The 16,936-nt window shown below is 38.7% G+C and overlaps 1 protein-coding gene across 1 annotated transcript in view; it reads right to left on the bottom strand.

Moving 5' to 3' along the window:
- Positions 1-16,936, bottom strand: part of lamb4 (laminin, beta 4) — a 38,629-nt gene that overhangs the window by 14,293 nt on the left and 7,400 nt on the right. The window contains exons 8-20 of the mRNA XM_040132633.1: positions 14,153-14,273; positions 13,389-13,577; positions 12,067-12,222; positions 11,738-11,841; positions 7,833-7,912; positions 6,134-6,314; positions 5,908-6,039; positions 5,585-5,770; positions 5,116-5,228; positions 4,832-4,943; positions 4,325-4,505; positions 3,970-4,113; positions 3,566-3,797 (exon numbers count right to left, since the gene is read on the bottom strand). Of these exons, the coding sequence (XP_039988567.1) occupies positions 3,566-3,797; positions 3,970-4,113; positions 4,325-4,505; positions 4,832-4,943; positions 5,116-5,228; positions 5,585-5,770; positions 5,908-6,039; positions 6,134-6,314; positions 7,833-7,912; positions 11,738-11,841; positions 12,067-12,222; positions 13,389-13,577; positions 14,153-14,273 (1,931 nt within the window). The remainder of the gene's footprint in view (positions 1-3,565; positions 3,798-3,969; positions 4,114-4,324; positions 4,506-4,831; positions 4,944-5,115; positions 5,229-5,584; positions 5,771-5,907; positions 6,040-6,133; positions 6,315-7,832; positions 7,913-11,737; positions 11,842-12,066; positions 12,223-13,388; positions 13,578-14,152; positions 14,274-16,936) is intronic.

Raw genomic sequence — 16,936 nt, 5'->3', positions numbered from 1 at the left:
TAACCAGCAGAGCTCCATCTGTGGACTTCAATGATCGAGGGGGCACATACCAGGTCAATAAATCTGAGAGATACTTAGGTGCTAAGCCATTTAAGGCCTAAATCGGGAGGAATAAAATTTTAAAATCAATTCAAAATCTAACAGGGAGCCAATGTAGGGAAGCAAGCACAGGGGTGATTTGATCGTGTCTCTTTGTCCTGGTAATGAGTCGTGCAGCAGAGTTTTGTACCATCTGGAGATGTTGGAGGGAGCCCTGGCTGATACCGGAGTAAAGTGCATTGCAATAGTTAAATTGGGAAGAGATGAAAGCATGAACAACTGTCTGTAAATCATCAGTTGATAAAAAATAACCTAATTTTGTTCAAGACTGAACAACATTTTTGACTTGATCATTGAAACAGAGGTTGGTATCTGTCATGCCTCGTTCTGCCAATTAGGTCATGTTTTTTCCTTGAGTTTTTAGCTTGTGTACTATTTCCTGTTTTATTTTGATGTCAATAACTCTTCCCCCTCGTTCATAGATTCACAAATCCTGCCCTCCCGCCTTTGCGATTGTCTGCCTCGCCCTAATGTGTTGAGCCTGTGTCCAATTGTCCCCCCTCCCAGTGTATTCAGTCCTTGTGTTCCCCTCCTTCTGTGCCAGTCCATCTTTGTTCCTCTTCACAAGCGCTCCAGCTTTTTCCTTGTGTTAGTGTTTAGTGTGTTAGTTTGAATAGTCTCGACCATGTCTTTTGCCAAGCCCTTTTGTAATCGTTTGCCTGTTTTATCTGCCTTCCTGTCTACTAACCTGTTCTCAAGTAAAGACTGATTTTTTGTGAAAGCCTGAACTTTATCCTGAGTCGTATTTTTGAGTCCTGTTGTTTTGTGGTACCAGTGTTTCATAAATAAATATTAATATTAATATTATTCAAATATTATCCCTAAATTCCTATCAGTCTGCTTATATTATCTGAGAGACCACCAACATTAGCACCACCAGAGCAGATGGAATTCGGAGGACTGAACAGAATGACCTCAGACTTATTACATTTAAGGAAATTTTGGGACATCCATGATTTAACATCAGAGAGGGAAGTTGTGAGATCAGCTAGGCTGCATGATCAGTGGATTTTAACAGCATTTATAAATGAGTGTAGTCAGCATAAAAATGATAAAGTACATTGTGACTTTGAATAGGCTGGCCAAGAGGCAGCATGTGTATGGAAAACTAGGAGGACCAAGAACAGAGCTCTGAGGGACACCACATCTCAGCTGAGCAGTGGACGAAGCAGAGTTTCCCAGTGTGACAAAAAAAGATCTATTGGAAAGGTGTGAGCTTAGTAAACTAAGAGCCGTGCCCTTAATTCCTACTCATGTCTCTAAGCAATGAAGGAAGATTCAGTGATTAACTGTATCAAAGGCAGCACTTAAATCTAAAAGAAGTCAAATTGAGCAGTCACCTCTGTACAGTTAGTGATAGGTCATTATTAACTTTAACAAGTGCTGTTTCTGTACTAAGAAGTGCCCTGAAACCAGAGTGGAAACTGTTCAAAAACACTATTATTGTTAATAAAATATATAAGTTGACATTAAATTATTTTCTCCAGAACCTCATATAAAAAAGACAGTTTGAAGATTGGTCTGTAGTTAGTTAAGGAAAGGGTTTCCAAATTACGTTTATTTAGCAATGGTAAATGCAAAATGGTAAACGGACAGCACTTTTATAGCGCTTTTCTAGTCTTAATCGACCACTCAAAGCACTTTACACTACATGCCACATTCACCAATTCACACACATTCATACATTGCATTCACTCACTCTCTCTCTCTCACACACACACACACACACACACACACACACACACACACACACACACACACTGCACTGCCATCAGGGCAATTGGTGGTTCAGTATCTTGCCAAGGACACTTCGACATGTGGAGTGGAGGAGCCAGGGTTTGAACCACCAACCTTCTGGTTAGTGGACGACCAGCCCTACATCCTGAGACACAGCATGTTTATAACTGTCTGGAAAGGAACCAAAGACCAGTGAATTGTTAAAAATTTGTAATAAGAAAAAAAAAAAGGGACAAATGGTGGAAAATATGTCCTTGCGCAGCTTAGTGAGAATGGTGTCTAGGATGAGACTGGGTAAAAGAGGCAGAATTAACATGAGGAATGGAAAAAAAATGCAAGGATCAGCCTGATTTGGGACCTGATATTCTCCACCTTAACAACAAGACAAGCTAGAAGTTTTTCGGAAAGATCAAGTTCAGGTTCAGGAGAAGAAGTGGAGGGACCACTAATAACATTATTAATTACTTTAAAAAAAACTTTAAGATTGTGGTTATTTCTAGATATCAAACCAGAAAAGTATACCGATCTTGCATCCTTGACTGCTGTCCGATACATTAGACTTGTTGACTTTCCATTATAATTCATACTTGCTGCAGAGTCTTTTAAGGGCTCAAATGTGATTGTTCAGCCACGGGTGGTTATTTGGTTTTTGTTTTCTAGTTTTAAATAGGGCAATTGGGTCAACGATGGATGTGCACGATCATTAAATGAATTTAACAGCGCATTTCGATCGAGAGGAAAAATAATGGAATCAGAGGATGATGAATTGAAAGCACCATAGAATTGGCTGCAGAACCAGTGATGAGGATGCGAGAGCATGTTGTAGGGTAGGGAGTAGGAGTAGAGAGCTGTAGTAGAACTTTGAAAACAATGGCTTTATGGTCAGTTACAAGCATATCCACCAAATTAAGGCACTCAAGACAAAACCAGATGAGTGTACCAGGTCTAACGTGTGACCTTTAGAATGTGTGGCCCGTTTAACAGATTGAATAAGGTTAAAAGAGTCTATAAGATCTTAAAAAATAGAGGTTTGGGAATGGGAAGGACAACATACACATAAGCACTAAGCAGTAAATCTGTTCAGTACGAAAAATTACAAGGAGATCAGTTGAAGTGCACCGAAAGTGCACAATAAGTGCTAATTAGGCAAGTTAGGGTGTTATAGATGTTAGTAGAGGAGGTGCTCTTGGAAGAATCTTGCACTTGAATTATAGTGTGAAATCCTTGAATCATAGTGTTGAACTATTAGAAGTTGAACTATTAGATGTCTGAAAATTTCAAGCATGTACCATGAATAGTTCAAAAGAAATGTACTATGGAACTCAAATTTTTTAGCAACACTCATTTATAAGGGCCAAAACCCCTTTTAAAAGCCTCTATATCAAAGAAATAATTTTAAAAAAAAAAAGGGTACAAGCTGAAAGTTTTGCACACTAGTTGTTAGGTACAATGATGTTATTTACATAAAGTATAAAGCAAATCCAAGATGGTCAGTCAGGAGGTCTCTGTTGATTTCACATAGAATGACCCCACTGGGATCACACGATGGTGATGGTTGATGTGAATGTTAACTGAAGATTTTATGCACTGCTTCAGCCAGCATGTGATTGGCTGATTGGATAATTGCATGAATAAGCAAGTGTACAGATGTTCCTAATAAAGTGGTCAGTGAGTGTATATACCCTGTCACATGGTGGTCCAGTGTTGTTTGTTTATAGATATACGTAACCTGTCACAGTGTTGTCCGGTGGTGTGCTCTCTGCAGTTCAAGCACTCTCCGGACTCTTCATCGCACACCTCTGACAGTCCGTTACATTCACAGGGTTGACATAAAGGGAAACCCCAGAATCCCATCTGACAGTGATCGCAGCGTCGCCCCGTCACCTCTGAACGACACGCACACTGACCTCTGATCTGATCACACAGCTCCGACACTGAACCCCGAAGGTCACACTCACATGCTGCAAATAACACAGCAGAGGAAAATTCATCATGGACTGATTTTCATGAATGTGCCCAAAAAATTATAGAAGCTTCAGAAAGGTTTCCTTTTGTAGGATTTTCTTTATCCACTTCATCTTGTTGTACAATTTAACAAGTGTTTTTAAGATTCTGAATGTGAGAGTTTCTTACATTTGCAGCCATTGGGTCCAAAGCCAAACGTCAGTGGTGCACAGGTATCACAGCAACGGCCAATCACGTTGGGTTTACATTCACAGAACCCACCCAGTTTACTACAGGACGGTCCAAGAGAGCCAACGACGTTACACTTGCAAGCTGATAAAAAGGTAAAACACAGAGATAAACTCACAACATACAATGTTTGGAATAGAGCGAGAGGTTCGGAAAAACATCAAAAGCAATGAAAAGAAATGTAAAAGTGACACAAGAAAGTTGTTTTGTGTCCAGTTCAGTCACTTCCACGCAACTTCTCTCAAGGTGTTGAATTATGTATGAAGGGCTGTGTTGTGGGTTGTGAACTACTTACGAACAGCTCCATTGTGGATTCGTGCTGACATGCTCTTGATGAGTCCTTCACAGAGTTTCGGTAGTGACTCCTGAGGGTCAAGATCGGTAGCCAATCCAATGCAGCGAAAGTGGCGGAAAGATTCAAGATCACTCTGAGAGCAGAAGTTCTGAACAGATTCGATGCTGGGAATCAGACCCATCTAAAAAGCATAATAATTCAATAATTCAATACATAAAACTTGATGAACCATGTAAAAATCTTCTCAGAATGTGATCTTCATTAGACAGACACTCAGTTGAGACAAGCATCCTTACACTTTTGTGTTTTTGGATTTAAAGAGCTCATCAAAAGGACTCAAGCCTCTAAACTCTTTGTACACACCATGTGGAGAAAAACAAACACTGATACACTTGCTGTCACTAGTTACTGATGCTGAGCTGTGATTGCACTGTTGGTGTCAGGGGGAGGAGTTTAGTGAACAACCATCAGAATGAGTTTTATCAGAGCATATGAGGATTTCCTCACCGAGTCGATCAGGATGTAGGATCCATCAGATCCGGGCTGTTTGTTAAAGACGACGTCCATAAAATACCGACCTCCTGCGTTCAGACACACCGCAGAGTCCAGAATACCTCCTCTAGAGACAAACAAACAACAGTAAACAGACAAACAAAAGACAGTAGTAAACAATAAAAATAAAGAATCATAAATCATAATAAATCTAAGATTATTTCTGCGTCTTTAAGAGTATCTATGTCACACCTGAACACTCATGTGACTTTTATGCAGTTAAATAGATGTCGTCTCACCTGGAGTTTCCAGAAAGAATTAGAGTTTCACTTCCTGTTGGGTCGCTGCTGCAGCCGCCTTCACCCGGCGACAGCATGATGATGCTGACTGAAGCCAGCCAATCAGATGGAGACTGCAGAGGAAGATTACATTAAGTTAAAATACAATTGTTAAAATACGGGAAGAAAAAGAAAGAAATACTTAAATTTAAATTCTGGCATTCATTGTACATTTTCTATCGTAAGAGTTAAAATTGAATGTTTTCATGTTTTTTCCTTTCAGGTGAAATTATCTTTTGTAACAGAGTTTACAGTTTAAAGAGAAAGAATGATTAATAATTTTAGTCATTTAATAATATCTGAAAAGCTGCTCTGGCCTGTAAAAACTTCCTCAGCCAGTGTTAGCTTAGCAGTTAACATTCAGAACCATGACCTGAGCTAGAACTAGAACGAAAAACTAGAATGTGTGGACCCTGATGGTTCTCCTCACCTCCGGCTCGTAGCGAATCACCAGCTGGTAATCCATAGATGATGGCAGGTTGTCCACAGTGAACCGAAGACCCGCCCCCTCCAACACTCTGACCAATCCCAGGCCCGTCCAGGTGATTGGCTGATCAGGTGTCCTCTGACGGGGAATAATCTGGAGGGCATGACCAGGGTCCAGAGGGATGCTGGTCTGCTTCAAGTCCCAAAAAAAACAACAGTGGATTAACTCAGGACTGAGTAGGATGATCTGATTGGCTGAAAGGACAGACTGGGGCCTCCTTCACTGGTCAAAACAGAGTGTGACATGAAATGAGTCAGACATCTCACCTGTCCCTGTCTCCTGCGGCGGGTGAGTCGACGAGTCCTCCGAACCAGTACAACTCGTCCATTAGTGAGTTTAAAGTCAAAACCCTGCTCTCTGAAGTACTGCTCACACTGTGGTAAAACCACTGGATTCCACTGAAAATATATACAAATCCTACGTGTAAAATACACATTATTACTGTTAGTATAGAGTGTCTGATTGTCGCATGTACTCATCAGAGTTACACACCAGAGAAGAAGATGATGGAGTATTAGTAGAAGGAGAGCTTCCTCTGTGCAGCGGGGCGGCAAGCTCTGCCTCGTAGAGGAAGTAGTCCAGTTGAGGTAGGAAGTATCCAGGGGCGGGGTCAGAGCATTGCTGACCAATCATGTTTGGTAAACAGTGACACTGTCCGTCCTCTGGAGTACACCTGAAGAGACAGGAAGACATCTCTACAGAGTTTTGTTGGACTGATTCATTTGATGCATTCAACAAACTAACTGATCAGAAATCTGTTACAGCTATTCGTAAGGTCTGAAGTGATGAAGTATAACTGTTCTGGTAGAGGTAATCACTTCAGGCAAACAAAGCGGGCAGAGAACAGGCAAATGATACCAGGAGCAGGCTGTGGTCTGGATCAGATAGTCCAGAAACAGGAACAAAGGCTGGAACACTAAGACTGGATAGTACAAAACAATCTGACAAATGACTGGGGAAAGAGGGCTGGTATATATGCTACAGGGCTGAAGGGGAAATGGGAACAGGTGTGTGAGTGGGCAGGGAAGGTCAGGTGATGGGGAATGGTGGGAACACAGGGGTTACTGCAGGGCAGGTGGGAGTGGCAGGATCTGGAATGACAGGAGAGTTAAGGCTTGGACATGTAACATTCCTGGTATACCAATATTCACTTTGTCTCTTATTCACTGGTACTGAAGTTCAAATGATGGACAAATTCAAGTGTGCATTGACTTTTACTATTCAAGCACGATTTATTACTTTATTTGGTACATTATCAAACTATAGCGTCACTTTATAGTTTGTGATCGCTCTGATCAATAGTTATTTCATTCCTGCCTCAGAAACATGACATCACGTCCTTTTTTCGGTGCAGAGTGCAGGTAAATTTTGTCGTGACACGAAGTGACAAAATCATGTGTTCACTGTTTATTTGAAGTCAGTCCAACAGAAAACCTCCATGGTCAGAGATTTGTGTGTTGACTGAATTTTACAGAAACTATTTATTAACTGTTGGTTTACTGGTTTTAACTGGTGTAGTTGACTTTATCCTGGTTTTTTCATCTCACATCACAAGTTCAAACTGGGTTTCTGTTAACACCTGTTAGTTGCCAAGGTAACTCAGGATATGACTGACATTAGTGTCATCCTTAATGTCAATAATTCTTGGTTCAGACTTTTCTGTCCAATCAGAAGAAACATAAACAAGTCAAACAGCTGATTTACTAGCTTCTTGACTCATAAACCATCATGAAGCCTCAGTGTGTGTTCAGTTCTGTGTAATAAGTGAAACTAAATGCATAAAAAATAATTATAATATATAATTATTGTCAAAAACATTTATGCAAATTTTTAAGTTGTTTGCTTATTTTGTCCTTGTTTTCATTTGTTGAATTCTGTCCCTTTTATCTCAATCTTTCTTCATTTCTTCTTCCTGTGAATCACTTTGTAACTTCTGTTTGAAACAGGATATATAAATAAAAAGGTTCTTTTTTTGGCTCAGTAAAGACAACATCCATTTTCTTTTGATAAACTTTTATCAAAGGAATTTTGATATTAATCTATGATTCAGGCAGGATAAAGCAAACTTATTTGACCTTCATAATGAGCTATTCTTCATCATTTCACACATATACTCACTGTTAAATTAAAACAGATTAAGACTGTTTATGAATAATATTTTGAAAACAGAATAAAATCTGAGGAAACATACGTGGTGCTGTGAGCTCCTCCGATATCACAGTTGCAGGGTGAACATCTGAACACAGAGTTTCCCAAACCCCAGAAACCTGCCTGAACACAACACAGACAGAAAGAAATCAGTTTTGTAAGTTTAATGTTCTATTTAGCATTTAAAGACAAAAAATGATAAGAAGGGTTTATAACCTAACATTGTTTAGCTCAGAAAATATAGGATAATTTTGAGTCAGTTATCACAGTATCACGACAACACGACAGCGACCACTATAGTTGGGCCTTAGCATCTCATACTTTCCCATTAACATACTTTAAAACGGATTTAACCATTTCATTGAAATCTGCGGTCTTGGAGTGTATCAGACTAGTCCAGTGGAAGAAGTTCCATTATTGTTCTATTCCAATCAGAGACTGTTGGAGCCTTACAAGAGATACACTGAAGTCATATATTTTTCTTTGCTAAGAAACGAAAACATACCCATTGAATTATATAAAATACCTGGTAAAAATTCAGGGTTATTAATGATTGGAGTAGGAGTGCCTTAATTTTATTAACTTTTATTGGGTTATTGCAACAATCTTGAACTGATTTTAGGTTTTCTAAAAAGAGCAGATTTTAAAGGGGACATTTAGACATTCAGGCTTCAATATAAAGCCAAACTGAGGAAGTGTTATTGAGAACCAATTCAGTTATATACAGTAAGAAAAAGTAATTTAATCCTTTGGAATTATCTGCATGTCTTTGTAAATTGTTCTTAAAATATGGTCAGATCTTCATCTCAGTTACAATAATGAAAAAACATAATGTTGTAATACTATTTTAACTAACACAACACAAATCATTGTATTGTTCTTGTCCATATTGAAAACATCATTCAAACATTCACAGTGTTGGCTAATGACATCAACAAAAGCTAAGTGGAGCCAGGAGGTATCAAACCTGGAGTCCAGTCAATTAAACCAAACTGGAGGTGTGGGTTAGAGCTGTTTTGACTTGTAAAAAACACTCAAATATTTCAAGTTTGCTATATACAAGATGCATCTCCTGATGTAAAGCATCACCAAAAAGATCTCAGAAGACTTAGGATGAAGAACTGTTGATTTGCATGAAGTTGTAAAAGGTTACAAAGTCATCTGAAGGGGTTTAGACATTCATCAGTCCACACTCAGACAAACTGTCAATAAATAGAGATTATTTACTTTTCCTCGAAGTGGGCACTCAGCTAAGATGATTCCAAAGGCACACACGCCCACAGTAACATCTAAAGGCTTGAAGGTGCTATATATATATATGTTTTTTTTGCTATCGCTACATAACCAGCATTAGCATTAACAGCTGTGTACTTACCAGTCTAGAAGAAACGTTGAGCATCAAACCTCATTCTTTTACTTGCCAAGAGCTGTCTCCAACGGTTGTAGAAACGCCAATGTTAACTCTGGATTTGCTTCTATTTCTATCACTTCTTTTCTTCTACTGAAATGTGCATGCTAACCAGCATGCCTCGGCCTATCTCGTAATACCACTTTGCGATAATGAGCCACCGTAGCATACCGTCTGCCGTCAGCTCAACATGAGAGGATGAAGAAGTAGTGAGTAAAGGAATGAGGTTTAAGGCTGAACTCGCAACATTTCCTTAATGCTAACATTGGCTATGTAGGAATAGCAAAAACTTACACATAGCACCTTTAATGGAATCATTGGAACTGGTTAACATCTATGTTCATGAGTCTACCAAATATAAATCATGGTGCATGGCTGCAGGGAGTAAAAAGGGAGCAGTATACCAACATGAAAACATCATCCCAAAGGTGAAGTACAGTAGAAGGAACATCATGACTTGGGGCTGCTTTGCTGCCTCTTGATCTGAATGAATGAATGGATGAACTTTATCTAGGTATCTCACATGTTAATGTCAGGGTGGCTGTCACCAGCTGCAGCTCAGTAAAAGTTGTGCGATGCACCAGGACAATCACCCTACTCATCAAAGTAAATCTACTACAGAATGACTTTAAACAAAGAAAATCCACCTTCTGAAGTGGCTCAGTCAGAGGCCAGATTTTAACCCAGTAGAGGTGCTGTGGAATGAGCTCAGAGAGCCAGACATCCTAAGAATATGTCTGAGCTGAAGCAGCTCTGTGAGAAGAATGGTCCAACATTACTCCTGAACGTTGTGTAGGTCTGATCCACAACTACTGAAAGAGCTTGCTTGAGGTTATTGCTGCCAAAGAAGGTTGACCAGTTATTAAATCCAAGGGTTCACTTACGTTTGCCACCAGCACTGTGTATGTTTAAAGGGTGTGTTCAATAAAGAAATGAAACATTGCAATTGTTTGTGTATTATTTGCTTAAGCATATTGTCTTTGTCTATACATGTAACTTAGATGAAGATCGGGTCAAATTTTATGACCAGTTAATGAAGAAAATCAGGTCATTCCAAAAGGTTCACTGACTTTTTCTTGCCACAGTATTGCAAAAGGGCACTTAATTTATTATTTTTTTAGGTCTGCAAAATCCAGCACTCCCACATCACTCGGGAGTTGTAAGGTAAACATCTTTATGAAAGGTCTTCATTTACACTAAATAAAAGAGCTAAACCATCCATTTATCTCTTTAATGATTCTATGGTTAAATAAAATGGGAATAATTCTCACTGGGTAAAGCAAACAAGGGAGAATGTTCATTTTCAGAAGTAAAAGTTTGCCTCACTGGGATATCAGGAGAAAGTTCCAATGCTTAAGATGTTTCTGTTTGATTTTATCAAATAAAGGACTGAAATTGGCTTTGAACATTTGGTTGAACTCATGTGTATTCCCTTTCCTTTCAGATGAAAAGAAAAGGGAATAGAAGAACTAGCATAGCATCAAATTTGGAAAAAATAATTAGTATCTAGAGAAAGCATGAAATTGAGTGATGTTTTGTATCAAGTGGTAAACTGATACATCAGGGTTAAACATAAATAATAAAATGTCATCAGCATATAAAATAATTTTATGAGATTTCTGGCCAACAACAAGTCCAGATATTAAAGGCTCACCTCAGCTAACGACAAAACTGCCAGAGCAAATAACAGTGGACACCCTGGGGTGTTTATCTAACCATAAGCCCTAACCCTTTCAGAACCTGAAAGTTTCCCAGTTTAACCCTATTGGTTATGACTGCTGCCATCAGATGATTATAAAGGACCTTCACCCATCTGATGAAATAATTGCCTTAAACCAAATTGCTCCCGCGTAAAGAACAGATAGGGCCATTTGACATGGTCAAAGGCATAATCCACATGTAAATAGACCACGAGACCAAAATATGACTTTTTAATAAAAACCTGGTTATTTTCTTCACCTATAGGCTATAAAATGTTCCTGCTATTCAGTTTATCACCAATGTGATCAGAGTTCATTCATGTTGTATGAAGACGGATGATCTAGGTCAACATTAAAACTCGAAACACTTAGATGTGTTCTGCTTTAATCGGTTTGTGCTGGCTGATATAACCACAGAAAAAAAAATATTATTATAGTTTTAGACATCGGATAACTCCTGGTTTATACAGAACTTTAGATCAGATCCTGTTTGTCCACAGATCAAATCATTCATTCAAATCAGATCCTGTAGACATTTCTCTGTTGAAGTTTTCAAAATTCTTTAAACAAACTTTCACTTGTTGGTCTTTAACGTTGTCTGACTTGGTCATGTCATTCTCCTGTAGGTGTTTGCCATCTGTGTGATTTCTACAGTTTTTTGTTTTTGTTTTGTTTTCAGTTTTTGTTTTCTCCTCTCTTTTGTTCTGTTTTCTGTGCTTTAAAGCTTTTTATGAATACAACAGAGTTGTAAAGTGTGTTGTAGTTTTCTGCAGCAGCCATCAGAGGTCACTAAAAAGATATATTCTATTTTACAGTCTGCTCCTTTAAGAAGAAACCTACCAGACATTGATCACACAGCGGACCACTCGCCAAACGGTCACATTCACAACTTCCTGTCAGCTGATCACATGACCCGATACTTCCCAAAACATGACACCTGCACACTGAAATATACAACACATACACAAACACACGTGGAAACCATCAGACGGACATTATGAACAAACCAGCCTGAATGTTTCCATAAAAAGAATTAAAGCAGCAGAATCATATCATACAAACTAACATGAGACATGAACCTTATCATGAAGAAGACATGAAGGCTTATCTGCTTCACTACTGTTTCTTTATGAAAACCTTTAATAAATAAAATAAAGTTAATTTGTCACCCTGACAGCCGGCTGGGTCGCCTTGTCTCAGATTGAAGAAGCCATGTTTGCAACGATCGCAGCGTTGACCCTCCACATTTTTTTTACAGACACATTGACCGCTTAGAGCATCACAAAGACCGCCGCCATGAGATCCGGCCAAGTCACAGTCACAAGCTGAAATACAGGAAGCAGCTGTTACATCATCATGACATCCTCACATCAGATTACATCATCACAGTGAAACACAGGAAAACGTCAGACATGTACTTAACTATGAATCTGTTTTGACCTTACTATGACTGTCGCTACAGTCTAAATGGGATGACTCAACCCAAAAAGGTTGTGAGGAACAAAAAAAATCCAGCAGCAGACATCAGGACAGCAGTAGTTACTGACATTAAAAAGTCACATCTACCCTGTAAAATTTTGAACATGCACACAATTTAGACAGTAATCCTCAGCACATACTGTATGTCCCCTTTCAGAGCAGCTCATGAAGTGTTCAAACTTCTGGTTTAGTGCTCTCACATCCCTGTTGGAACTGGAAACTCCTGTCCTGCATAGACACGGGAGATGGTATGAACCACCTTCGTCCTGCCTTTCACAGCAGATAAAAAGCTGAGAATGATCCTTCTTTACCGTTAAGTGTGAGCCACATAAGTACATTATGCCCTGACTGAACACAAGTTGAGCAATTTCTCCTGCTCTGTCTGTGAAACCTCCAGCAACTGGTTAATTGACTGGGAATTACTTTCATTAAAGAAGTAGGGTTAGGCTAAAGAGACACTAATTTTTCAGTCACAATATGAAGTAACTTTAACATGTGTAAAACCAGAGGCATGATATTGTATTCAATAATTAAATTATACAGGTGTTTGATTGATTTCAAATGTGTTTACTAGACAAAAGTGCATTGTGTTTTCACTCTGAAATGTAAATGTTTTGAAAAATCAGATGATCTTCATTCTTCAGTGCCTGTTGGTGAATTTGTTTGGTTCTCTTTTTTATTTCTTGCCAATAGTTAAAGTCATCTGCTATGTTTTTAATAATTTTGTTTGTCATCCCACATGTAGAACTGTGACATTATATTTTCACTCTGATCAATACTCTGTCCAATGACAACATTAGAACTACAAGAAAAACAGTGACTATGTACTCAGTAACACAAAGAAAACATTTATGGATATGTTTCTCAGGTGTAGGTCTTAATTAATGTGGATCTTATATTTGTAATTTTTTGATCTAAAAAAAGTAATAGAAAAATAAGTCAAATGTGTAAAATCATGAATACACACACATACAGTATAAAGAACGAATAAATGAAAGCAGTTGAAGCGTACGTATGCAGGCGTGTGGGTCATCGATTGCTCTCTGTGGATCCTGATACAGAAAAGGTCGACATTGTTCACACTGAGGTCCAGTCCTGTCATTACGGCAGTCTTCACACACGCCACCACTCACACCACCTGTCGCTTCAAAACGAGCTGCGTCGAAGTGACACGAGTCTGAGTGACCGTGACAGTTACATCCTATGACACACAAAATACCAGGACACTGTTACAAGCTGAAAATAAGATATAACACAATACAGATTAAGAAAATTGACACTATTCCAACCAGAAAACAAGATGAATTTATTCTTAAAAAACAAGAAATGAAACAGATAAAGGTCATCATGTCTAAAACGGCTGATAAAAAATACTAAAAACTAAAATTTTATATATTTTATATTAATTCTGCAGTATAGTGTTGCCAGTCTGTCTCAATAGAGTAAAAATAAATATGTTAAATGTAAAGAAAAATACTACAGGCCTAAATGAAATTCAAAATACAAAATGAAAATATTTTACCAAAACATGTTTGAGTGATTCAGTCCTCATCTGAGACTCAATGCTTTGAAAAATAAAAAATATTTAATATAATAAATAAAAAGCTATTTGGTACAAGTTGTGGGTAAAATAAAACTGAATTAAGAATAAATCCTGTCAAACAACAAATGACATATTGTTCACTGATTAACCACAGGTTGAAATGGGATGCTGCCTGGTCCACGTTTTCAATCAACTGAAAGAGGAAAAGATTAATTTAATATAATTCAATTTACTCCTGCACATGTCAGATGTGTCTTCTCCTCCAGGCCTCCAGGGGGAGTCATGGTGAAAGTCCTGACATCTCTCACAGTTCTCTCCGGTCGTGTTGTGCTGACAAACACAACGACCATGAACCTGAAGAGCAGAAAAAAATCTTTATCTGCAGAAATCATCTGAAAGCTCAGTTGTAGTTTGGTTAGTTTGTTTAAACAGTTACAGTTTGATATGATCAGTCTTCATCTTTTCTTCTTCATTCATCTGCACTGTTCCAACAAAGGTGGAAGTTTTTTGTTAATCTGAGAAAAGACATCTCACAATGATTCTGAGATGTCTCTAATGATACTGATTTTCTCAACAGGAGCAAAATAACTGTTTTGAGGAAATGTGCCCAAAGACCAGATTCAACATTTTGGAGATTCCATACAGTGCATTCAGAAAGTATTCAGACCCCTTCACTGTTTTCCCGATTTGACATGTTGCAGCCTGATGCTAAATTCATTTAAATTAGTTTTTTCCCTCATCAATTTACAATCGATACCCCAAAATGACAAAGCCAGAACAAAATTTTAGAAATTTCTGCAAATTTATTAAAAAGGAAAAACTGAAATATCACATTGACATAAATATTCAGACCCTTTACTTAACCTTTGCTATGACACTTTAAATTTAGCTCCGGTGTCTCCCATTTCTCTTAATCACCTTTGAGATGTTCCACACCTTGATTGGATTCCACCTATGGTAAATACACTTGATTGGACATGATTTGGAAAGGCATGCACATGTCTATATAAGGTATCACATCTGACAATGCATATCAGAGAAAAAACTAAGCCATGAAGTTGAAGAAACTGCCTGCAGAGCTCAGAGACAGGATTGTGTCGAGGCACAGATCTGGGGAATGCTACAGAAAAATTTTGCTGTATTGAATGTTCCCAAGAGCACAGTGGCCTGGATAATTTTTCCATGGAAGAAGTTTGGAACAACCAGGACTCCTCCTTGAGGTGGCCACACAGCCAAACTGAGCAACTGGGGAAGAAGGCCCTTGGAAAGAGAGATGACCAAGAACCCAATGGTCCCTCTGGCTGAGCTCCAGAGATCCTGTGTGGAGATAGGAGAGTCTTCTAGAAGGACAACCATTACAGAATGGCCGGACAAAACCCTCTCCTCAGTGAAAGATACATGAAAGCTGCTTGGAGTTTGTAAAAAAGCACCTAAATGACTCTCAGACTGTGAGGAATTCTGTGCTCTGACAAAACAAAAATGGAACTGTTTGGCCTCAATTCTAAGCATCATGTCTGGAGGAAAGCAGGTCCCACTCATCACCCGCCCAATACCATCCCAATGGTGAAGCATGGTGGGGGCAGCATCATGGTTTTTTGGGGTATTTTTCAGTGGCAGGGATGGGGAGACTGGTCAGGGTTGTGGGAAAGCTGAACGGATATCCTGAATGAAAACCTGGTCCAGAGCGTTCAGGACCAGGGGTCGACCAATTATCAGTCTGGCCTTTTATTTGTGGTCTTGAGAAATGTCCTGTCCCCAGCACTATCTGATTAGTTACACATCACGAGAAATATCGTATCAACACTGAAGGCTACAGGCACAGCAACCACACAGAAATGCGTTTGCAGACTGGAGCAGCTCCGGTGAGCGAGAGGAGCCTTAAGGCAGCAGATGTTGCTGAACTTTAAATAAACACCACAATCTTCTGAACAGGTTAATTTGATAAACCAAGACACACCGAGCAAGAGAGAGCTCGAGAGTGAGTGGGAGAGGGAGAAGCCATCGCTAATTGCTAAGCTAAAATAAGTAACAGATCTGAATAGTGTGTAAACAACACCATGATTAGTGAGAAAGTTGCTTAAAAAAGGAGAGCGCTATGAGTGCTTCATCAGAACTAGTGTAGGTTTAGATTTACAGCAGATAATAAGCTGTTCTAATGAAGAAAATCGCTAAATTAGCTGGGTTGAGGTAGAGCAGCAAAAAATGCTACCAGTAACACAGAAACACTGGCGACCGGAAATTAGACAATCATCGCAGCATATCAGCACATGAATGGCCACTCGCTTCTGTTACTTAAAAGAAATTTTACTCAAGTAGTAAGATTACTTGTATAAAAATTTACTCAGATAAAAGTAGAAAGTTAATCAGTTTAAATTTACTCTGAGTTATATGGTGATAATAATAATGATATATGATAAAACTATTACATTAAAGAACATCTTTATGCTGCCAGCCGTATATTCAATGTTATTTTTCCCAGGTGAAAACTGCACCGAAAGCAACCAATAAATTCCAACCAGGCACTTTCCAGCCTGCGCATACCACTGATAATTACAAATATACAGTCACCTAGCTAAACTAGTGCAGTCTAATACAACAGTCCTGCATTAAATCCTCCTTCATTAAGGTTCTAATGTTGAGTTTTTATTAATATTGTTCTAGAGAGTTGTTGATTCAACTGTCTGATCATTTTTGAGGATTTAGTGTGTGGTGTTGTTGAACTGTATTGCATTATACAGACAGTTGTTTCTAATAGCATGCCTTCATTGGTATAAGTGGAGTGGACAAAATAATGGAAACACCAGGACACGAAGGCAGGTGTCAATAGACTATATGTACCAGTAGTTTCGTGTCAGAGTTTGTGTTATTCTTAATTTTGACATCAAGATTTTCATTTTTACTGAAAATGCATATCAGTTCCAATTATCAGTTATTGATTTCCTTGATTACTAATAATCATTATCGGAATTGGCCCTGAAAAAAGCATATCGGTAGACCCACACTAGGGACCTCAGACT

The sequence above is a fragment of the Xiphias gladius genome, chromosome 8 (assembly GCF_016859285.1).
Source record: "Xiphias gladius isolate SHS-SW01 ecotype Sanya breed wild chromosome 8, ASM1685928v1, whole genome shotgun sequence".
NCBI lineage: Eukaryota > Metazoa > Chordata > Actinopteri > Istiophoriformes > Xiphiidae > Xiphias > Xiphias gladius.
The sequence above is the reverse complement of the archived record's forward strand: the minus strand, read 5'-3'. Positions and strand labels throughout refer to the sequence as shown.